The following is a 26,511-nucleotide window of genomic DNA, read 5'->3' on the forward strand; positions in this document are numbered from 1 at the left end:
TAGTCCTTGATATCATTAAATTCTTCATAGGTTAGGGCTAATGCAATTTCTATCATCATGGTGTTATGAGTCTTCTTCTCAGCAATGTCATTGACAGATAGTGTACCAAAAGGAGTTACATATTCTTCATCAAGATATTTCAATCTTGTATCTCCAATGGAAGCCAGATGGAGTCTCATGAGATCTTGCCATTGCTGAAAAGTTATCCCTATTAAGCCTTGGAATTTCCCTCTTGTAATAAATCCTAATCTTTAGCTTAGATCCTTGAAATCCTTCATGCAAGCACCACAAGCTTTGATACCAATTGTTGGAAATATAGATGGAGTAATTGAGAGGGGGAGTGAATTAGTTACCATAATAACAAATCCACATATCCCTTAGATGTCTTATAAAACTAGTTACTGTTGACACTCGGTAGTAACATAGAAAAATTCTATAACTTATTAGATGAATTAATTAATGATCTTTAAGCATTCATAGAGATTTAACATGCATGCATAAACAAATAACATGAACACAAAAGACACCATATTTAATGTAGAAACCCAATATGGGAAAAACCACCAAGTAACTAGTTACCAATTTTCACTCTTCTAAAGTGAACCCTATTAGGAAGGTTACAAAACACGTTGTGAGTTGTGACCTTATTAAAGGATTTAATCACTCTACTAGGAGTGGCCTTTCTAGAGGACTTTAGAACAATTCAATAGAACTATCACCTTGTTAGAGGATTTACAAAATGGCTGTTAAACTAACTCTGTTAAGAGATTTGGAAATCACTGCTACAATTGTGAGAAAGTAACAATGAGTTGACCTGAATGAGATGCAACTGAACTTTGTTGATACAGATCTCTATTCTACTTCACTAGATCCTCTCTGTTCGAATACAACTTTTCTGCTCCTCAAGGATATCTAATCCTTCTTCAAAATTCACTTACACCTTCTTCACAATCAATACACTTGCATGTTCTCCCATTACACTCATCCATACTTTAGAATTCACAACTTGACCTTTTATTTATACCTTACAAATTGTCAATTCAACTCATTTACAAGTTACAATTACCAATGATCATTACATGAGTTTGCTACAAATATTACATAAAACAATTAAGCTTTATTTCCCAAAATAATGAAATCCTTCATTGGTTGATCCTGCATGGTAAACACTGCTCCAGAAATGATTTCCACTATTAACCAACTAAAGCTTGGTAAACGCTAAAAACTCTACAAAATCCTTTGGAGACTAATTAAACTCAACAAAATTGAATTTCCTTTGCTGACATTGTGAGCTTGGTAGAAACTGACTTCTGCAAAAAAAATCTTTGATGCTAAAGTGAGCTTGGTAGAAACTATTTCCACAAAGTATTTTTTAGGAACACTTAGTAGACTTTAGAATTTTCTTTGGTGACCAACTAAGCTTCGTAGACTCTGTAGTTTGCTTTGCTAACCAACTAAGCTTCATAGACTTTGTAGTTTTCTTTGCCGACCAATTGAGCTCGGTAGACTCTTTCTGATAATTGATATGACATTTGTGTAACATCAAAGACAACACACAATTGAACAATTGCATCTAATAGATCATAGGTACGATCCCTCTTCACATAGGTATGATCCCTCTTCACAATTTTGTAGCCCATATCTACTACAATATAGGGTACACTATTCAATCTACTTGATTGATAAAACTTATGAGAAATTACCCTTATGACAAATTCAAGTTGTGGGTCTGTGATGATATCAACTATCATTCCACATTTGTTCCATTTGGCTCCTACGTTTTTCTCTATAACCTCCTTTGAATCACTTCACAAAGTCTTCAACTAATCTAGAGTTGGAAAATTAGTTACCCTATGAACTATTCTCTTTGAAATTTTGATAGGAACATCTTCTAGCCATAAGCATCCATTGTGTATTTTACTCAACACTATCTTGATCCATTATGTTTTCAACACCATGGGAAAGTCTAGGGCATAGGTCAAACCCTTCCTTTCAACAATCTTAAATTCTTCTTTTAGAATTGCATTTTCACACAACTTTTCATAGGCTTACCTTAGTCCCATGTCTCCTATTCCTCCTATCTTGTAGTGGTAGCATTTTCTAACAGCTTGGACCATTATGACTTTCAGGGGAATCATGGAAAGTGCACCTAACAGGTCTTGTTTATAAGAAACATCTAGAATTTCTCTAAAATATGGTTGCTTCACTTAATTGCTAACTAATTGAACATTTAAAACTTTTTGACCCTCTACATTTTTTGAACTAAACACCATTTGACAAACTAGGGTTTATACAAATTTTAAACTGTGTGACATGGTTTATGAAGAATACCTTGGAAATTTGATGAACCGGTGTTCAATCATTGCTAGAATCTATGCAAATGCTTCAAACTGGTTTTTGAGTCACCTTCTACTCTTCTTGTATTTGCTTGAATTTGAAATGATGGAAAATGAGTGAAAATTGACCTTATACCCTTCAAAAACCTCGCAATTAATGCTTATTGCTTGTACAACTTTAAACTCAACATCAACACAATTTCTATTTTACTTGACATCTAATGACATGACCATCACTTAGTAGCTACTATAGGCTCAACGTCAATAGGAAGCTTGGTACTAACTAGTGTTCTGCTCAGCATACACAAATAACTTTTCATACTTGGAAACAACATGAAAAATTTGAAGATTTAACTTGAATTTTCACAACACCTTGCATCTTTATTCATGTTGATCCATATTTTTTAGTGCTATTTCCTTTTGGAACTGATGTATAATATAATACTGTAAGTATCAGTCCCACATACGTCTTGTTTACTTAGTTTGATGAGGTGTGACCACTTGACCCATTGGGTGAAGTGATCCCTTCTCTATTTAATCTACTGCAACCATCTTTCCTTTTCCATGTCTTATTCATCTCATTCTTGATGTGTTCAACATTTTCCTTGCCTTTTCCTTTATCAAATTAATAACTTGGTGCCTTAGACCTAGATGGACAATGTTTACTAATGTGACCAATCTTCAAACAGCTAAAACATGTAGTTTGACTCAACCACCTCTTGTAATTACCACTAAAGTGAGTCCTAATGCAATTTCCAACTACATGTCCATATTCTTGACAATAGTCACAACTATATCTTGTATTGTAATCCTAGTTATAAGAATTTCCATAGCTTCTTACCTTTGCTGGTTTGCTTGACAACCCTGTGGACTTGGATCTACATTCGAAGGCTCTATGTCCATACTTCTGACACTTGTAGTAGTATCTTTCAAATTTTGGTGCATGCATGGTTCTAGTGCTACATTCATGTGCCTAATGACCTTGTTTATTGCACTTATGATAGTGGACCATGTTCTTAGGCTTAGCCTTTTAATTTTTATTCTTGCTCCTACACAGTAGGAGTATGCCCTTTCTTTCCACAATTATGACATGTAGGTTTTGAATTCTTACCTTTATTGTTCCTTTCCTTAGTTTCTTTGGATGATTCTCCCTCTTCAATGCTTGTGTACCCCAATCCTAATGCATCTTTGTTAGATCTAGGGGATTTCAATAATTGCTCAAAATACTTATTGGCTTCATTTGGCTTGTTGAAACTTTTAGATTTTTTTTTTCTCTTTTTAGGTCATTCTATAGTTGTTTACTCTACAACTTCAATATAGTTATCTCAATGTCCTTGACATTCAACTGATGATGAGCATTCATTATTTGGCTTAAGGTATCCAATTGCATGTTTGAGATCCTAGATAGCTCTGTTGACTTTTCTTACAATCTATTTGCCAAATTTTTTTTATCTTCTTCAATCATGGCCTTGTCTTCTATAACTTTCTTCTTTTGTTTAGTCACTTCACATAGTAGTATAGCTTGTGATTCTTGCTCAAACTTGAGATTTCTAATTTCTTCAGCTTTTACTCTATTCTTCTCCATTAGATCTGTAATTGTTGCATCAAAATCGTTGGAGTTATCATCTGAAAATAACTTTGTGGTGTCAATCTCTTTATATTGTGTGTCATTTTTTGCTATGGAAATCTCTTTCCTTCTCTTTAGGGAACTCTTCAAAGCATCTCTACCTTCATTTAGTTGATGTAGCATAAGATGTATCTTGATCTCCTAGTTCTCAATGGTCTTTCCCAATTTATAGACTTCCATTTCAAGATCTTTCCTCTAAGCTGCAAAGCTTCTTTTTCTGAGAACTTGGCTTTGATACCAATTGTTGGAATTACAAATGGGAAACATGCTTCTAAGAGGGGGGGTCAATCAGAAGTTCAAACATTAGCTAATAAAACTTTTAGAATTCATTAGATGCATGTAATATATGAACTAAAAATAACATGTAAAGCACATACATCAAAATCATGTAAGCATATAATCGAACACACACACTTAACACCAGATATGATTACCAAAAAACCCTCCAAATGAGAAGGTAAAATTAGGTGGGGATGACACCCAAAAATCTTCACTACTACAGTAATAAAGTGTAGCTAATTAAAGTTACAATGGTTTGACTATGAAACATGATCTACCCTATGAAAGACCTGCCATGTTAAAGGCTTATAAAGACTATTAAGTCCCACCTTGTTAGAAGATTTCAACATCCCATTAGAAGTGTGCATGGTTAAAGGACTTTAGAATATCCACTTTGAATGTCACCCTATTAAAGGATTTACTACAGCTTGTTAGGACTAATCTTCCTAGATATTTAAGTAAAATCACCTATTAGGATGTTTCACCATAGATCTTGTGATTGGCTCTAGTTTCTTGATTAAAGATCAAATCCATACAGTGTCCTTCTTGGTCCTTTTTGATTTGATATAACAATTATTGTATCCTTCTATTCTTTGTTCTCCTCCAACTAATTTTGCAATTCACTCTTACTACTAAACCATCTTGAATGCTTCGTGAACAAATTCGATCATTCACCCCTTGTTACCTCCTGTAACATGATCTCTTTCACTCTCTTGATTCATTATAATTGTTAGGGCTTCATCTTCCTTATAAATACTTTGGTGTCTTAGGGTTAGGTATGAATCTATGGTTGAGATTCATTCTTTTTGCCACTTAATCCTTCCTATTTTCTGATTGGTTGCATGCAAATACATAGGGCTTCTACAAGTAGATTCATCCTAATCTTTAAAGAATCAAAATCTAACCTTAGGTCAGCTTGAAAAAGGTTTACGTAGTTGTTTGTGCAATCACAAACAAATATGTCCAATCTATGTTACTCAACACTTGAAGTTATTGATGCTTGGCACGTACTAAAATTTGGTTTCTCACTCGGCATCCAAACTACTCAACATCTACTATTCACTTGACATGGTCTATCTTCCTTGCACTTGAGTGACTCGGCACTCATTGCAACTTGGTATAGTCTTGTATTTACATATTATACTTGGCATGCATTACTAGTTTGACATGAGCTAAGTAAATGTCTTAAGTGTTTTGATACTTAATTGTCAAAACCAATCTAAGGTCAATAAAGAAGACATATTAAAAGGAGGGTATTGATCTACTTACAAAGAGAGAGCTAGAAGGTGTGAAATTTTTTTCTTGTTGGACATGTAAACAGTTTGGTCATTTTTCAAGTAAATGTCCTAAGAGATTGAGAATAGCTAGAAAGAATCTATTTTCTGATAAAGTTAAGGAATTTAGAAGGTATGGAAATATCCTTGAAATCCTATGTTAATGAGTCTACATTGGTTAATGGAAAGCATGTATTAGAAGAAATAGCTTTATTGACTATTATGGAAATTGTAAATGTGTGAATTGATGAGAAATTCAGAATACAAGAGAGAATAATTTATTACAATTCAAATGATGTATTTTTTACTAAGCCAAGGAATGATGAGGTATTTGTTGAGACTAACAATGATTTTTAGAATGAGGGAGATGATAAAGAATCACCCATCTAAATAGATCATTGGAAGCAATGACAAAGATGTGATGACAACAAGTAGAGTGAACAAAGAACTATGCTTGATATCTCAAGTAGAGGCAAAGAATGTAGATGAATCATGTAAAGATGACTATTGGAAGCAAGATATGAAAGAGGAATTGGATCAAACAATAAAGACTAAGACATGGGAATTAATCCCTAGACCAACAATTAAGAATGTGATAGGAATTAAATAGGTATTCAAGAACAAAATAAATGAGGAAGGAGAAGTTGTAAGAAACAAAGCAGGACTAGTACGTAAAGGTTACTATTAGCAAGAAGGAATATATTATGAGGAGACTTATGCTCCAACAACTAGAATAGAAGTAATATGATTATTCTTAGCCTATGTAGTATAGATAAAATTTTAAGTATATCAGATGGATGTTAAGTCAACATTTCTAAATGGAGAACTTGAAGAAGAGGTATAGATTGAGTATCCTAAAGGATGTCATTTCAAAAATGACAAGAACATAATATGAAAACTAAGGAAAACATTGTATGGATTGAAGTAAGCACCCAAAACTTGGTATGTGAGGTTGGACAAGCATTTGACAAAGATCAAATATAGTAAAGGTATGACTAATAATAATCTGTATTGGAAATAAACTAATGATGGTTTGATGATTTTGGTAATATTTTTTTATGATATCACATTTGTAGGAAATGATGAAGAAAGTAAGAAGTTTGCAAAAGAAATGAAGAAAGAATTTGAAATGAGTATTGATAGGAGAGATGAAATATTTTCTAGGATTGCATATTGTACAAAATAAAGAAGGAATCTTTATTTCTTAGAATAAGTACTTGAAGGATTTACTAAAATGGTTTGTTTTGGAAATATGTAAACCTGTTACAACTACTATGGTAACTAGGCACCAATCATTTAGTAAGAATGAAACACCTACTGTTGAGCAGAAGAAGTACCGATCTATAATTGGAGGATCACAATATCTAACTCACACAAGGCTAGGTATAGGAAATGCTATTGGAATTGTTGCAAGATTCTAGGCTAATCCCAAGGAAGCACATTATGCAAAAGTGAAAAGGATATTTAGATGTCTAAAGGAAACTTTTGAGTTTCGATTGTTGTATGAAAGATCTAATGATTTCACTCTAAGCACTTATACTGATGTAGATTCAGTAGGTATTATGGATGATGAAAAGAGCACCAGTGGAGGAGCCTTCTTTCTTGATGGAAGATTGGTTTCTTTGTTAAGAAAGAATTAGAATTGTACATCTCAAAGTACAACAAAAGTAGAGTATGTTGCAGTAGCAAATAATTGCAATCAAGTAATTTGGATGAAGCAGATGCTAAAGGATATAAGGATATAAATCAATGAACCTATTGTTATTCATTGTGACAACAAAAACATGGTAAATATGTCTAAGAATCCATTATTGCGTTTGACAACTAGGCACATTTCTAAAGTATCATATGTTGAGACAAAAAATTACAAAAAAGGAAGTCAGATTGGAGTATGTGAGTAGTAAAGACAAGATTGTAGATATATTCACCAAGCCTCTTCCCAAAGAGACTTTTAAGTATTTGCAAGGTATTCCTAGGGTTATGCCCCTTTCTATATCAGAGTAAGAAGATACAAGAGTGCATCAGTCCAGGGTAACAGGGCACCATTGTTTGTTTGGACTAGATGTTGATACTTCCTATATGGGGAAGTATCTATGTTGGCCAATGTCATCTAGGACTCTTGTTGATGTTTTCTTGAATATTTTCATTTGACACTCGAGATGAGTAAGTATTAGTTCTTGCAGAATTTGATGCACAGATGTTGATTGCAGAAACCTTTGACATTGATGTCAATGGGGGAGAGTTTGGCATGAAAATCATTATGCTTAATGAGGGAAAAGTATTTCATGAAAAAGAGAAGTTTTGAATCATACTATGGGGGAGAAGTATTGCATGACAAAGAGAATTTTGGCATGAATTCATAATAAATAGTTTGGTATAGAGCACATTAAGGTATATCAATGGGGGAGCATAATTGATGAAGAGGATTTGATGACTGACTGTCTTTTGTTGGTATTCTTGGAACTAGATGTTTTCATCTATGTTGCCATCAATGTGAAAGCGGGAGATTTTTGGAAGGTTGGAAAGATTGTTGGAAGATTGTTTGATGATGATATGTTACATTCATGACCGAGTTTGTCATTGATGTCAACATTGCATGTATGATGTCTTCTATGGTATCTAACAGAAGAATAATGGAAAGATTAAGTTGGTATGGATGGCTAGTTGAGCATGATAACAACCCAGGGTTATGGGAGATACTTTAAAGTATCTATTATATGTAATTAATATTTGAAGTAGAATGGATAAGTCTAGAAAAATTTATGTAAGCTTTGGCGATGTCTATTTTGAGATAGTTACAAAGGCATGTTTTGGTAAACTTGTTTTATCTCTTAGCAGAGGTTATATCTTGAGGGTTGAGGTTGAAGAAATAAAGAAGGCATGTTGAGGATAACATGTCTAAGCTCTCTTCTCATAATATTGCATGTATCAAAATTTATTCAAGTTGTAATGTGAAAGATTAAGATTATCGCTAAGTGTAACATGTTCATAATGCAGTCCTATAACAATTAATTGAGAAATACTAACAACCAACTCAAGTAATTTTTTTACAGACTTGGTATCAAGGAAGGACATTTTCCTATATCATGATATGTGTTATATGATTGAATGATTGATGATCAGAAAAAAAAAATTGAGGAATCTGAAGTTGAGTAGAGCAGTGTAGAAGTGAAAAAAACTTGATTTTCAAGATTTTGTATTTGGATCCAAGGTTCATAACCTAGTCTACAAGGTTTGACAATGATTGGTCTAATTGATAGGAGAGAGGAAAGGATAGAGGAAAGAAGAAGATACCAATAAATTATTTGTTTGAGTAGTGAGCTCTTCTTTTAATTGAAATTGCATATTTGGGCAGTGGATTCTTATTGTATACATTTTACCACAAATCCTAACAGGGTTGGAATCTTCTAACAGAGATTCAAAGTTTCCTAATAGGGACTCATTGTACTAAATGTTATAATAGACTCCTAACAGGGTCTATCCTCTAACAAGGAATATTTATACTACTACATCATCTTGTGGACATCATTCGCACTCAAGGGTTTCCCTAGTTAGCATATCTAGTTTAATTGTCTATGTTCATCTTTGTATGGTTGTTGTTTACTTTGGTTGAATGGTTAAGTTTGCTTAAAGAAGATAACAAATTTAATTTTTGGATAACTAATTCAACCCCTACCCCCTCTTAGTTATATGGGTGGACTATTGTTTCTAATAGGTTGTAGAAGAGCTCCCTCCAAGCTTCCAAACCCTAAGAGTCTTTAAAATAAAGGAGTGGGTAAAAATCCCACTAATTTCATCCCACATCCTCTAAAAAGGGTCTCAAAACCCTTACTATCTAGAAATGGTCATAACATGAGCTCACTTTTCTTACACCATTGTCTCCTTCTAAAATGTAGCCTTGACCAACAAAGAGAGTGTTGAAGAAGACATGTGATAGTCCAATTTTGAATTGCTTTGAATGTGTGTTCGAAGGGTTTCCAAGGTCATCTAGGCCTACTAAAGGTTAAATTTAGACGCCCCAAACCATACTACTATCATGTGAGAACTTTTTTTTCACAAAAATAAACCCTTTGGACTACTTTTTGATTCCTAAAAGTTATTGGGAAGTTGGAATTCGAATTTCCCTTGATGGAGACTTCTGTTAATACTCTACCTTAAGGGGTTAACTTGGGTACTACATTGGGTTAGGTTTAGGTTAGGTGACTTTTTCCCAAACCCCTAAATGATAAGTCATCAACACATGGACAAGACAAGTGTGAGGTGACACACAAAAACAACATATTACATCAAAAGTGACTTGTCTCCAATGATACATGAATTGAACTATTACACACACATACAAATCACATTTATGAAGCAAAACCCATTATAATGAGGTTTGAATTTTTTCCACCAATTTAACCTTGGCTATGTCATGTTCACATGGGCTTGATCCTTGGTTCCCCATTAAATCTCATGGTTAAATTCCTACACACTAAACTCAAGTATCAATAGTCTAGGAAAATCATGTAAACAATATGTAAATATGTGCAATAATTCATTATCACATTCAACATTAACCTTGCATATTTCATCATTTCCATTTAACTTTCCCTTTTCTAATAATTTTCATATAAAACATTCAAAACATTAAAATATCAATCCCTACATATCAACATTGATCTTTACTTAGCATGATCTAAATAACATTCTAAACAACCTTATAATCTATTTTCTATCATAGTGATGAAATATTGAATCCATAACTATTAAGTCACCAGGCATGTGAATGAGGTCCTATTGCATATCACAACCTATCATTTACACTAATTTCCACTTAAAGATTACAATTTGACATTCCAAGAATTTCTACGATTTAGTTTCTATTAAGACAATTGAAATAATTTATAACATGAAATGGAATCATTAAATATGATGGTGATGGTGGTGATGGTGGTGATGGTGGTGGTGATGATGATGATGATGATGATGATGATGATGATGATGATTATAATGATGATGATAGTGATGATGACAACAATGATGGTCATAGTGATGATCATGATGTTGACAATGGCCATTCTGATGATTTGGATGATGATGGTGATAATGATGATGTTCATGATGATGAGATGGATGAACAAGATAATCATGACATGATCAATGGAAATTTATTAGGTGTTGATTACTTATAATATGTTTTTTTTGTCAAGGTAACCAATTAAAAAATATACAATGTTATTTTTTTGTGATGTATGCATATTGTTCATGTTATGTTCTATGTAATTTGTAGGATAAGTATCATGTAATTTTTAACTAACTTAAGACAAATGATTTACATATATAGGAAACTATACCCTTTTAATGAGGATTGTACAAAGTGACATGGACTAGGAGGTATAAGTTTATTTCATGCCTGCTTTCTCTTTACCTTCAACATTAAATTTAGGCAAAATTCATCAATATTAGCCTCATTTTATAGAAAAATATTTTGCTCCTTCAACTATATCTCTCATTTCATGGGCTCTAGGTACCACCAAAGAGGTATCTATCAAATTTCTCTTCCTCGAGTGAGGGAAATGTGGGAATAGAAGAGAATAGTGAGACATGTCATAGGTCTACAAAAGAGAGACAAACTAGAGGGAAAAAGATTAGAAGAAAATTCAATAAATCCATGCACTTTTTCCTTGCTAAAGGGGGGCCATGTTTTTCTTATGATGAGACAAAGGGAGACATCAAGGTTCCCTCGAGGTAAACACATCTTGAGAAAGAATGGGTACCCGAGGAACTACCTCCAATCAACACTAATTTTTGTATTAACAAGAGGATATATCACATAGCTCCATCATCATTACATGGTTTGCACCTATTTTCCATGGATGGCATAAAGGTTAGTTATAAAAAAGTTGTTGAATTGATGGAGTGTGTAGGACAATTACAAAAACTAGATGTGAATAGTTCAATATTAAAAAAACATGTGTAGGTATGCACTGTCAGAAAATTATCTACAATGGAAAGAAACTAATCAAAATAAAAGACTTGTTGTGTACATTGATCAAAGGCCAAAAATAATAAGAAACATTATAGATTTTATAAACAGTATGTTTCCTGTGTCAACTAATAAGTGACCCAATTGCATTTTTGAGTCACGTGAGGGAAATCATGTTTTTGTTTGTGTGATAAAATCATTAAGTTTAGGGGAAGAGTTTCTAATAAATTACAATTTTAATCACATAGATACAAAGAAAGTTAGTATCATGGGACTTGTAAGTACTATATATGTAATATTTAAACTAATTACTTCCAATTAGAACTCTGATATGTAATATACTTTTTTAATAATAAGTTTTTTGCTAAGTCAACTATTCCTTTCATTATGTTGATGGTTTTTTATATATTCTTTTTCATAAGGCGACATGGTCAATCCATTAGATGATAGAGGTAGAAATGTTTTTCCCACCTCTTCTACAATGCAAGTGAACCTTCTGTATAAAAACTTATGCAATTGTAATTTAAAAAATGTCATATTATTATGTTACATTCATTAAGCTTTTGGACTTGTTTTGATTATTTTATTGATTTTTTTGTCACAATTTAATTCATAGGGAAAGGGAAAAGAAAAATATTACACAAGAGCAATTACTTGCTGATATGGCAGCCACAATATTATGTGATGATGACATCACATATAGAAGTGCCCTTGTAACCCTGTGTAAAAAGACCCTCAAGACCAGCAAGATATAAATTATTGGGCTTGTGATGGATCCAAATCCAATAGAAGAGAAATAGGACACAAGAAATGAATTGTGTTGTAGAGCACATTATTTGAAAGTAAGCATCAATGAGTCTTTTGCTAAGACAATAGTTCAATAAAGATTTATGTTTTATACTAATTTATGGATCATGAACCACAATATCTATATTTTTTTACAGGTTTTTTTGAGACCACATTGAGTTGCTCCGCCTGATGAGGGTACCTGTGTAGGTCCTATAGGTATGTGATTTAATTTCTCAATCATTAGAAGGGATGTTATTTTTTTCATGATTACTACTAACAATTTTATATTACTCTTGTCATGTTTTTGAAATCTATATTCTAATTCAAGAAATATTATTTACTCCAAGAAAATGAAATATTTAATTTTTCAAATCAACTACTCTAATTCTAAAATTAGTATAATACATAATATAGTCTACAAACTTGAAAAATGAATATCTCATAAAGGTCTACATTAGTCTTCTTGATTAGAACTCTATATATCTTATTGGATTGAACTACATGACCCATCATAATGTTTGTAAGAACATAATTTTTATCCAGAAGCCAAAAACATTACAAACTATAAAGATCTATTTCCCAACTATAATCTTCAACAGTAACATCTATATTTTTTATTACTCCATTTTGATAAGGGTGTGAAAATATTTATGGGTCTCTTGACTATGATGAGTGTGTGTGATGTCTTTCATTAGATATTGACTATTACTTCTTGCAAAATATAGTATCATTTGAAGCTCTTGTAGCATTTTATCTAAGACTATTATTTACAAGGAGCAATAGATTGAAAGGTAGAAACTAACATATTGGGTTTTAATTAATTTTTATAAAAAAATTATGATAGTCATTGATATTTTGACACATCTTATTATTAAGGGTGTGAGACGGACCATCAAATCATCTCTAGGATTCATGAATATTTTGATGTAGCTTGTTATCAATGGTAGGAAAATCCTGTCGAATATTCTCTAATGTATGTTGATATTTTGGCATGGCCCACCATTAATAGTATGACAAATCCATCAAATCATCTATGCATCTCGTTGATATTTTTACATTTCAAACTGGTAGTGTAACATTGCCATATTGCATTGATGGGGATTATTTTTGATGGAGTATTCGGTCAATAAACTGACAGCCATAAGGTGAATCACACTTTTGATAAAATTCTAGCAAGGCTATTTTTGATATGGAAGAGTAAAACTTTCAACCTCCAAGTGTCAAAAAATGGTTCCAAATTTACTAGTGATCAATGTTTAGAAGCATTATATTTTCTATCTCCATTATTTACAAAGTGGGACCCTTACAATTCATTCTTTGATAAGCTTGTCCCAATTTTGATACAAAAGAAAAAATTACCTAATGAGGTTATTATTTCCACAAGGAAGATGATAAACAAAGTCAAGGAGCTAAATTGTTTCTTTTAAGGAAAAATGCAGTTGATAAATAATAAGATGAAGACCATTGCTAATGAGACACCTAACTTCATTCAAAATATTGTTGATGATGATAATAACTTAAGAGAATGGAAGGAATGGTCTTATTCCTTTGATAATATATTGAGACATGAGAGATTCATTTCTAATAGCAATGGTGAAACTGATATTATTATGGTTTTTGATATTATTGACATTATGAATAAAATTGAAGCAGATATCAATAAGATAGTTGCAAAGGTTTGAGCTATAATAACACATGAAAAGTAGAACAAGTTTTTGAATGAGTAGAATATTGTTAAAGAAGCCACCTAGCCAAATGAGGACTCTGATATTAGCATTTGGGAAGTTGTGATCGATATTAAAGCAATACGATCTAGAGATTGCTACTAAGAAAGATGGAATAAGTTAAAATAATAGGAAGAGGAAGGAAAGCTATCTGAAAGAGATACCTTATCTTGGCAGTTCACCTATTGTGGGTATTCTCTTGTTTCAAGCAATGAAGTTGGTCGTGAACATCTAGAATGATAGTTGTTCAATTTTAGCTATCTCCAACATTTTCTTATATATGTGTCTTGTCTTATGTGAAATAATATTGTTACATCTAATTTTCAACATGTTTCCTCCCATCTAAATCTTGTTACAATCCTTGTTTTATAAAAAGATTTCCAAGATGTGGAGTGAAGGTCTGAATTTTGAGTCAGTCCATATTTATGCATAATTTGTGATGTTTTGTCTTGTAGTTTCAGCATTTATAGAAATGAAATGAGGAGGTTTTTTTAGTTCTTGGTTATTTCAAAATCTTATATCATATAAATATATCATTCTCAAGAAAGATAAATATAGAGAGAAGTTGCAAGATATATGTGCATTTTCTAAATTGTATCTCCATTTTATGTGTCTATGACCTTGAGAGTAAATGAAAAAAGTTCAAATTATTTGAATAAAATTTCAAAGAGTTGTATATTACTTCATTGTTTCTTTTAATTCAATGAATTAAGAAAATACTTCTATGAAGTGGTAGGGTTATTGGTGTATGGGGGGACATTATAAACATGGATTTTTAGGGTTTAAAAATTGATATATTTAATTATGAGATAATTAAATAGATATAATTTAGTGATATGGCTCTATTCTAAGATTGGATTAACACACTAGTCAAGGATTTGAACATCAAGAAAGATAGACATTGATGAAGAAAAAACCCAAGACAAAAATGAACACAACAAGAAAAGGGAAATATTATTATCATAAGTGATCTATTATTGCATTTAGTACAATAAAAATAGACCCAAAGATGTGCCCTATAGGGTTACAATGTTGTATGATCCTAGAGAAAAACCCTCCTCTAGTACCTTCTCTTGAACTCCACCAAAAACTACATTTACAATGCCAAAAATGTCCTTAAGTAAACCAAATTAGGTTTAGGGTTATGAATTTATTTTACAATATGCCATTTGGAAGCCACCTCTAAAATAGAAGTTTTTGAAAAAATGTCAGAAGTTGGTGTAAAATTAGAAGAATCCAGACATGGTAGTCCAACTTTTGGGAGGCATAACTTTTGATTCGAGACTTTGATTAATGAAACATTTACATTTTTGGAAAGCTCTCCAAGTGCTCTATAGTCCTATGGACCAGATTTTTTCATCCCCCATTTTTTAGGCCCATACAAGGCCATTTAGTGCCTCAAATCTGACTTTGAAGTTCTCTTAGGAGGTCTCTAGGCAACTTAAAGCTGCAATAACTTTCAAACCGTAAAGCCTTTTGACCTGATTTTTTTTTGGAGTGCTTTAAATTACAAGTATAATCATCCCTCCAACTTACATACTATAAATCATTATAATTATAGTTCAATTACAAAATAACTTATTTTTTGCATTGGCACATACCCCAAGGTGCTCAAAAACTCTAACCTAGAAAACCAATAGTGGAGCTATGAGAGTTGGAATCTTTATTTGACCCAAACAGGTTTCTAGAAATGAAAACATTTTAAATAGAAACTAACACTAAGCATATTTTTGGGTGATGCAGGATTGCTCTTACACCACTAGATGCTCCTACATTAGACATAATTTGCATTATATCATTCATTTTAAGATCAAATTAATTTACAAGGATTTATGGAATAGAAATCCAATGTTGGTCATCACTTATTGCAAGATAGCAATTTTTAGTTGGGTACTATAAGTTTATTGTCAATTTTCAATTTCAAGAAGTTTTAGAGACCAAGTCTACTGCAAGGTATTTATAGTGTGATAATGCTTAGAAATGGTTAACTTACCTTGGTTAGTAGAACCTAAAGTGTAGAATGCATCATTTTCCTTGTTAGTTGGTCCATATCCAAAATAAAATGTGCCAATCATGGGAAGTAGCTAAACCCTAGCTATCATATTTTTCGTTGTCTTCTAGTATTGTTGAATCAGAACTCCAACACCTCCAATAGACTCTCCAATAGTCACATGAGCCTTAAAAGGATAATTCCACATTACATATCCAAAACTTACCATTTTTACCCATTATTAACTATATTTACCTTAAAGTGGGAAATGCTCTTGTAGCATATGAAAGCTCTATTTAGTATTTATGATTATCATGATAGACACTTGTACCTTTGTATTCACCATTGTTATTATATTTATTATATGGTGTAGTTAAAATATAACACATTCATGCAAATTTACTACCCTTATTTATCTACACTTGAAGCCTTTGAATATATCTATAATCTAAATCCTATATATGAGATTGTTTGATGTAATTGTGATATTTCCAAGAATGTATTCATGATCTAGTGTATTATAAATTATAAGTATATGGTATTTTTAGATACCTATATTTTGAATATTATGAATGACTTTTGTAACATATGTGGAATGGGGTTTCATAGAAGGCCTTTCCTCTGTGATAGATCTTTTGCGAAGTCTTCTTGTTCTACCTTTCCTCTAAGCATAACCAAAAGAGTGCTTTATAGACCTCCTTCACTATAATCCTTCAAACCAAACATCTTCACTCCCAATTTCATATGTACACTTTCTTCAAAGGCTACTCTACCATTTTATGTGTTTTAAATTCCCAAAACAACCCTACAAAGTAATAGGGTTCAAATTAAAGTCAATGGCATTTTTTGCTTTAGGGAAAAGTTCCCTAAACTAGTTCAAAGTATGGAATTATACTTCAATCTCTTCATAGACTCAATTAAAGTATTGGAACTCATTTTTTAGTCTTTTTATATTAGGCTTTAACCATTCATTGGGTTCTAAGATACCCACAAACCAATTATGCCTTATTAACCAAATAGAGAGACCTAGAAGCAATTAGGTTGGCCTAAAAGAAAATTTGAGCACAAATCCAAAAACTCAAAGTGACCAAGAAAAAAAATTAGTTTTTTATATACCCTTTTGGGTCTTCTATGAGATTTGAAAGTTTCAAGTTCTGACTCTACTCTAGCACCCCCTAACCTTTAATATGTTCATGGACCTAATTAGACTAATTAGGCTTGGTTTAGAGAGAAAAGATGATGAGATAGGTTCATAGAATTAAACCAAACCTTCAAAGAGTTCTTTCTTTTTGTCTTCAGATACTCCAAATCTATCTTTTATATAGTCACTTTGCTACTTTTACTCACCTAGTTACATAAAATTCAAATTTTAGGGTCAAATACATAGAGACATTTGACCTAGGACCTGATGTTAAAAATGGAAAAAAATCTTCATATCCCAATATTTTGAAATATTAAAGTACATGGTCCTAACTTGAATTTCCTAAGTGGCATTGGAAATACACTCTTGAAATTTCAAGTTATGCCTTCATTTGTACAAACCCTAATTTCTAGGAGGGTTTAAGATGTCTCAATATAAAAACACCTATAAATATCTTCAACAAACACCAAAATAAGTTAGAACAAGTGCATTAGAAAATTAACTCAAAACACTATCCAACAATGTCACCTAATCTAGTCTTCCAATCCATACAAGGCCATATAATTTTAGGAAACAACAAAATTTAGATAGAATTTAGTGCTTCTTTATTCATCAAACTTCAAAACTATAAAATCTTCATCCACTAACTTTGGAATGGTTCAAATTTTATAATGTTTATAATAACTAAGAAGGTGGGGGGCTAAATCAGTTACTCAATGTGCATAAGTACCAACTGAACAATCAAATAATTAAACACTTTTTAGTTCTCTGTATCTTGATTCAATTCAATCTCTACTATATTCTAAATAATAATATTAACTAGTAGTTTACTATCCTAATATAATAGACTTGTTGAATGTAAACATTTGACATGTAAAATACCATAAAAATATTCAATACAAGATTGACACTAGGACTTGATGTGGAAACCCAATTTGGGAAAAACCAAAAGAAAAATCTCATCACTTTTTCACTATTTTGGACTAAGCCATGTTAGGAGCCAACCTTGTTAAAGTTCACAATACACACTATTAAATGTGACCTATTTAAAGGATTTAACAAACCTATTAGGAGTGGCTTTTCCAAAGGACTTTAGAAAATTCCATTAAAATGTCACCTAGTTAAAGGATTTACACAAACTATTAAGTTTTTAATGATTGTTAGGCCAACCTTTGATTAAAAGTATTTCTATACAAACTATTATACAATGATTAGAGAAAAAAAAAGAGTTTGATCTATATGATTAAAACTCACTTTTCTATTTTATATCTCAATTCAAGTCATGTGTTGATTCCCTGATAAGCCTTCCTTGTCACTTATGTCCTCAATTTTGTTTGTAATTCTTCAAGAAATCATCCTTCTCTTCACAAAAAACTTAAGCCTTCTCATGTCTTCATAATGTAAACAATCAAATTATCTTGTCAAAGTCTAACTAATCAAACACCCATTGTAACTTCCTTTTCTTAACTTAACCTTTTCTCTAGGTACTTTTGTTATGAGAAACTTCTAAAATCATCTTCATCAATCAAATAGATATGACATTTAGATTATATAGAAACATGTCTCATCAGTAGATTTGACAATAATGATAACACAAAAATTGTTTCAATTGTAGTTTCTGTCTAATCAATATAACACCCTTTTAGTTGCAGGATTGGACATCCCTTACGACCAAAGTACTATGCTGATTTTCATTAAATGTCAATCTGGGAGCATGAACTTGAGATGATGTCTGCAAATTATATGCTCTAGTTTTCACTAAAAGTCACTACTACTTTGAATCCAATAAACATTAAGGAAATCTAGTTTATCCAAAGGAAAGATGACTATCAAATACTTGGAAGGAAATTCTAATTATTTAGCCATACATCTATGTAGCTACTGCTACAGGAATAGTGACTGGTTTTGTTTCCAGTGGCTACAAGAACAGTAGTTTTAACTTTAACTTAGAAAATTGAGTTTAACTCCTACTTACTAAAGTAAAACTCCACCCTTCACATGGGCCCCCACAAAAGAATGAAGGAAAGAAAAACTCATATAAAAGTGTAGAAACTCAACAAAGGCATGTATTCATCAAATATATAGTATTACAATAACTTAGGAAAAATAGTAAGATGTCTATCAACTCTGTTTGTCTATTCACTTCTTAACCTCGTAGATACAAACAAGGTCTTATTTATAGGGAAGAACAACAAACTCCTAAAAATACGACTTCCTCATGAAGGAAAGTCAATTACAACTTTAAGACTACAAACATGCAATTGGAAAGACATTAATTCTCCTATAAATTCCCCACAAATATAGAGATCATAACAAATGCTAGATTTCCTCATTTATCTATCTTCAAACAACTTTCTAGGAATCCAGGTATCATGCTTTGCATGTTTAACTGATTGCTTTGATGCTTACTTCCTTGCTTGGGAACTTTATCAGGTCCCACTTGGTTATTCATTAAAATAGGTCCCTTCTGACTTTGCCGCCAAGTCTTCTAGCTGCAACGGTGTCATAATGCTTCTCCTTAATGTCATCAATGCTTTAGTGCTATTCCTTTGTAGTTCATTTAACTCTCGCTCAACTTGTATCCTACGATCAACATTTACTACACACAAGACTTCCCACAAACATTTATTTTCATTTATTAGTTTATAAAGAAAAGGCATTAATTATTCAACTAATAGTTTTTGCAATCTCTTTAGCTGCAGGAAGATCTACCCATATCAAACATTCATGAAGAAATATTTATACCACAAAATGATTTTTAAATATAATTCTGATTATCATTTTATACCCTATGTCCATACTTTATACATCAGAAGTTCAAAACATTTATACTAAAGGATGATAAAGTTTAGTATGTTATAGACAAATTTTCACAAGAAGGGCTAATAAAACTTCTATTTCTTCATGTCATCCCCCAATTGTCCTGAGGCTGGTCCCTTCAGCATCTATAGGTTTTTGATCCTCATCCGCAGTCTGAGGTCATTGACGATTTTTTCTCCTGATTCATGAGCTCTGTAATTGAAATATCCATGATTTTGTTTCAATCTTTCCCATTTCTGTTCTTCAGCAGTCATGTTATATTCAGCAAACAAATCATATTTTCCAAGCATAGGATGCAAAAGTATTGGCAGTTGGAAACGAAGAGGTACCCAATAATTTTTTTGATTTCTTCCCAACATCAAATACCTGGGCATCCTACTGATGGCTAATTCTAGATTTTGGGGAGAGTGCAACTCCCTAGTTTTCAAGTCTTCTGGCAATCGAATCCATCTTTGAAGAGAAGCTTGTATAGCATCAGGGGCATTTTCAAAACAATGCTGCTCCCAATCTAGAAATTCTTGTTTGCGAACAGGGTGGATTTTGGCAGTAGCACTTTGATTATTGCTAATGGAAAGCCAATCGAAGAATACTCTGTAAGTGTTTTTTATTTCAAGCCAAATGTCTAATGGTTCAAACATTTCCTTTTCCCTATAAGGAGCAGCCTGGTTCCCTTGACTGATCTCATTCTGCATCCATGACATAACGACCCTAAACTATACATCACCCACATATAACAATGAATTCCAATCTTTATCATCTGGTACATCAAGATTATGAACATATAATTCATAGAAGAGATTCTTCAGAGTCATTGGAACTAAATTGAATGTTGCATAAAATTCCCGAGGAGTATGTAAGGAAGGGTTCAACCCCCAAGTAATTCGAGATAACTAAAAATTAATCATTTTCTCTTTTAGGAATAGTGTGTAAATTGGAGATGGGGACCTACAATTTATAAGCTCTGGAATGAGCCCTGTGATCTTCGTGACACATTGCTGTAGGATCTTAATTTCATTATCCTTTTCTTCAATTTTTTGTGCTTGTTCCCTGATAGTTCTGAGCATTTGTTTCTTTTCTAAATCCCAATTTGCTTTTTCCCATTGAAATTGTTGGTACAAATTAAAGCTAATTGTTAATGGAGTGGAAATTTCTGATGGTGTATGATGATGGACAATAGGTCTATAATCTTCAAGGAAATACTCAAGATGACGGTGGTTAGCAGTGCTATCATCCTAAGAATGATGTTGTTCAACAAAATTATTATGTTGACAAGAAACAGTGTTATCAACTTTTTATGAAGGGGCAATGGTTGTAGGATGGGGTACAATAGTCATTTGATCTTGAAATGTTTCAACAATTTCTTGAACCATTTCTTGTACAACAGATGGATATTCCTTTGATGGTAGATTATCAGTTTCCTCGACTGGGTGTCCAACCTCGGGCACTATTTCTTCTGAGGACTCTATGTCACTATCAACATTAATAGGATTATTTGGTTTTGTGGGAATTTCCTCAAGATTATTTTTATGTTCAGGAGTAGGTGTTGTGTGCTCTAGTGACTATGCAGGTGTAGGTACTGGAGTTCCAATATCAATAGGTGGTATAGGAGGCTCAGTAGGTGGCGCAGGAGGTTCAGTTCTTATATTCACCCCAAACATTCTGGTGACTCGTCGTGGGGTAGAAATTGGTTTCTTACCCTTATCAATAGATTTTCCTTTATTTGGGTTAAGTGCAGGTTCTTGTGATACTGGAGGTACTTCTTCTGAACCTTCCTTTGCGGCAACTATGTGTGATTTTCTCTTCCTATGAGTTGAGGCTTTTATGGTTGAAATTTTCCTCTTTGTAGTTTTAGGCGTAGAAGGAAAAGCTGAAGCTTCTTGAGTCATTCTATATATTACTTTTTTGACTCCTACAATAGTTTTCTCTCTTGTCCCTACTCCTTGCCCTTTAGGTCCACCCCTTCTAGGTCCCTCTGACCTTAGCTTTACAAAATCATCCCATGTTCCCAAGTGCTGCCTAGTCAACTCTTTTTCAATTATAGCCCTAATCAAGAAATGGTGGGATACTGACTGGGTTTTGCCTTGCTGTACATAGGTAGCTTTCCTTTTGATGATATTATAAAGGAAACTTGGAAGATTTACAGGACAATCCCCATGCCGCAAACCACTCAAAATTTTGAAATGAACAACATGCAAATAGGAATATCTTCCTTCACAGGTAAAATATCTTATGATAAATTCAGCAGGGTGGATGAATTGCAGAGGGACAAAACCAACTTTTGAATAAGTATGATTGTTGGTAAATAATTTTCCTTTACTAAGCAACTTTTGCGAAAAAGTTGCTTGACAACATTTTAGCAACTTTTTTTAAAAAGTAGCAATTTTGACAATTTTTCCTCTAAGAACCAAAAAATGATAAAAAATCATGCCAATGCCATTTTAAGGCCATTTTTGGATAAATAATCTCAAAATATCTTATGAGACATTATGCTACCTTCATATTATGGTCATGTTGGTCTGATGAGACCCAAGGCTTATAAAACACATTTGGTCTCTTAGCTTCCTTACATTATGAGACCTAAGGTAACTTATGATACTATTTATCATAGTTTTTCTCTAGTCTTATCAATTTCATCTTTTGTCATCCATGTTGAATCTTTAAGGGGTTTATCTTTCTATTTGACCAAGAACTCATAATAATTCCTCCTCCTTGTCTTGTGTGCTTCCCCCTTGTCCAAGATAAATTCAATTGTAGGCTTGGATTGTTGTGGTAGATCTTTCACCAAGTACAAATAAGCTGGATGTAAATATACAATACTATTATTTGGAAATGGAAAATAGAGGAATATTTTATGATAAATTTTTTAGAGTGTGCAAGTTCTATTAATGCTTATTCTCCAAGTGAGGCAAATGGTAAGATTTTGCTAAAGTGAAAATTAATGATACATTAATTGATTGTTATAAAATTACTATAGTTTGATTATGAGAAAAGAGATTTCCAATAGGTTATAGACTCCAAATCCCATATAAAAAACTGTGGTGAAAGATTAATCCAAAGTTTGTTTTGTATATCTTCTTACCTTCTATTCATTTTGACAGTTCCTTTTCCATGGAACTTGATTAGTTAAAGGTATGTCTCTTCCTCATTACTAATATTTTTCATCTCTTTGTTAGGCTATAACCTACCTTAAGTTTTTAATGAAGCTGATCACTTAACACTATTGTTAATATACAAAATTTCCTAAAGAGTCATCTATATCTCTTGTCTAATTTGCTTCACTCTTTATTTCATTTTGGATATTTTATGTTTCATATTTGAGGTATATACATGTCATTTTGTTTTAGATTTTTATCTAGCCTTTATTTCTTGAAAATAAATTTTCTGTTTTATTACAAACATGATAAAAACTATTTGTTTAGCTTCTTGTATCTTCTTTTGATGGCTCTAACCTAAATCTTTTTCTTCATTTCATATATTATATTTCACAATAGATTAAAATGGTTAAAAGTTTTAATAAACTAAAGAATCTTATTCTTTAATCTAGGAACCTCTTTAAAAATCTCTAAAATTGGATAATCTTGTTTGAAATTTTTCCCTATGACATTCCTTCTCTACTCTTGTTCTTGTGATTTGATTTTTGTATCTCTATTTCTTTGTATATTGGAGTTATCTATTAAATATCTTCTATATGTGCATGTGTCTTGTGATGCTTATTAACAATTTAATTATTTAAATAAAAGAAAAACTTGAAATAGTCTACCTCTTCAATTATAAAATTGACATATTTTCCATTTCTCATGGCTTAGTTTCTATATAACATGGTGTATCACCTAATTTAGTTAGTGTAAAAGGAATACTAATACTAACAAAAGCATTCACAATAACCAAATGAGTAAACACTTTTGATAGGATGAGGTTATCACCAAAAGAAAGGCAAACCAAGAATGGTAAGCTCCTTGGGCATAACCTATGATGAAGAAGCTATGTCCCTGATGGATAGCGAATGTATGCTCATGTTGTGCTCAAGCTTCCAAAGGATGGGGGTTTTTACCAAGTAAGTATATGGATGAGGGTTTCAAAAATGGAGGTATGGATGGATTTCAACATTATGATGGTGTAAAATGGCTATGATAGAGTAGTCAGTGGAGTATTATAAGGTTGCATTAAAGCAGATTGATAGATTGTGAGAGGGAATGGCTTTATTTATAGGTTAAGGGGTAGAGAGATGGAGGGTTAGGATGCAAAGATGGAGGAATGGTGAGGGAGGGCTAACATGCTTTCAAAGGGAAGCACATGGATTGTGCTTGTTTAGAGCCAATATGGAAGTGCCACTTGTTACAAGGGGGATGAGTGTAAGAGGATAGGGTAAGGGTTGGTCAAAGGGAGTAATCAGGGAGAATGAGTGTGTAAGAGACATGTAAGAGGCATAAAGAGGGATGTAAGAGGCATTAATGGAATGTAAGAGCCATTAAGAGGGATGTAAGAAGATAAGGGAGACTTGTTGACTTTGGCTTGTGTTAGAAAGTCTTCACCCTTGCTTAAAGTTGTACACATGTTAAGGAGGGGGATTAGACTTAGTTTAGGAAGGGGATTAGGGGGAAAGTGGGTTAGCTTTGATTGGATGGGTTAGATAGGAGGCTAAGTGAGGTTAGTATGGGTGAATGGGTTTGATTAGGGATAAAGGAATTTCTTAGGGATGTTTTAGGGGTTTGGATATTTTATTAAATAATTTATTTAATAAAATGGGGATATGGGATTAAATTAAATAGATTTGAGAATTTATTTTAATTTAATAGAGGAATCAGGATTTAATTGATAATTTGATTTTGGGTTATCATTTGATTTTATCAAATGGACTATAGTTAATTAAATTAATTAATTAACTAGGGGATGATGATTAATTAATTAAATAATAAATATTTAATCAATAATGTCCTAAGAGAAGACTAAATATGATTAGGTAGTGTTGTAATCAGATTTAGGTGTCTACATTTTGCCTCTCTTTGACATAGTGTTAAAACAACACTATTTTGAAGAAGTTTGAATATAAACAATGCAAAGGAGACTTTTGAAAGCAACATGGTTGCCCCAGTTTTGAGTAGAAAAGGATAGAATGGATTGTGTGATGCCCCCTCAAGAAGGTGGTAGGGAGAGAAGGTGAGGCTCGATAGCTTCTTGAAAAGTACAAGAATCAAGGGCAAGTAGGAGGATTGAGAGTGGCTAAGAGAGGGGGTTTAAGGAAGCTCATACTCTCACTATCAGAGAATGATACAAAGGAAAACCTTGTGCACAAGGATAAGTGAGGGTTAAAAACACTAGTTATAGAGGGAGGGGGGTTGATTGGCTATTTGAAATTGATCCTAAGGAAGTGATTCAGAAGAGGGTAAGGTTGGGGAGATTGTGATTTTAGGATTGGCAATAACTAAGATTATGATTGATGCAGGAGCTATGACTATGAATAATGTAGGAGATATGATTATGAGTGATATAAGAGCTATGATTATGATTGATGCGTGAGCTATGATTATGATTGATGTAGGATTGGATACCATGGGATTGATAGATTGGTTGGATCATGACGGTAGGATCAATTGGATGGGATTCTTGGATAGGATAGGATGCTTGGATAGGATGGGATGTTTGGGTAGGATGGAAGTGTGAAGTAATCCATTGAAGCTTGAGCTTGGGGCTGTTCCAAAGAGGAGAACCACCATATAGTTGAGCATTTATTTTGATATAGGAATATTGGGGATATGCCAAGGTTACAAAGAACATAAAGGCCTTTGTACCAATGTTACATAAGACTGATGTGAAACAAACACACAAGGATTGCCCCAACATCACACATGAATCCTAAAAGAAGTAGAGTGGAAATGATACTGGGTAACCCACAAGAAAATTACATTTCCCAAGTGCACTATGTAACCACAAGTGATCACATGTTTTTTAAATGCAAGGGTCATATCCAACTAACTCACAAGTAGAAAAGAAGATGAAAATGACATGATCAAAACCTTGTTCTCAAATTGCCCCATTTATATCACACCATTATATAAGAGATCATGGTGACCTTAAGGAGGGAACAAATCAAATCTCATGGAAGAGATGCATTAAGAACTAAACTTGAAATCCCAAAAAGAAAAAAAATTGAAAGAAAATATGAATCCATGAAAAAGTAACCTTTTGCTAGAGAGATCAGTACAACTAGATACTAATGGACCAAGATCAAATGAGAGGAAGGATACATCCTACAAGGATCTATCAATGATATCGAGGACTAGGATGAGTCAGACAATCAGAACCTTTGTTAGGACATCTTGATGACAAGGGATCTTGTATGAGGATTCACTAGAGCACCTAACCAAGATAATTCCAATTTGCAATCAAGCATGAACTAACACAAAGAGATGAGAGATATACCATGGTACCAAGCTAAGAACTAACATGTAAGGAATATACAACTAACAAACCAAAGTATTTCCAAGGGATTACTGTACAAAAAAGTTCAACATGATAGGATAGTAGTAGGAAAGATAAAGATTAGAAGATAGCAGATAAAAAGA

The 26,511-nt window shown here is 32.7% G+C and overlaps 1 protein-coding gene across 1 annotated transcript in view; it reads right to left on the reverse strand.

Moving 5' to 3' along the window:
* LOC149547676 (pectate lyase 1-like) overlaps window positions 1–20,649 on the reverse strand; it is a 53,831-nt gene extending 33,182 nt beyond the window's left edge. Inside the window, 1 exon segment of the mRNA XM_089794171.1 lies at window positions 20,315–20,649. Coding sequence (XP_089650297.1) covers window positions 20,315–20,649 — 335 coding nt within the window.
* Between the last annotated feature and the right edge of the window lie 5,862 nt (window positions 20,650–26,511).

The sequence above is a fragment of the Cupressus sempervirens genome, chromosome 7 (assembly GCF_028749045.1).
Source record: "Cupressus sempervirens isolate cs-2001-9-10 chromosome 7, ASM2874904v1, whole genome shotgun sequence".
NCBI classification, from domain to species: Eukaryota; Viridiplantae; Streptophyta; class Pinopsida; order Cupressales; family Cupressaceae; genus Cupressus; species Cupressus sempervirens.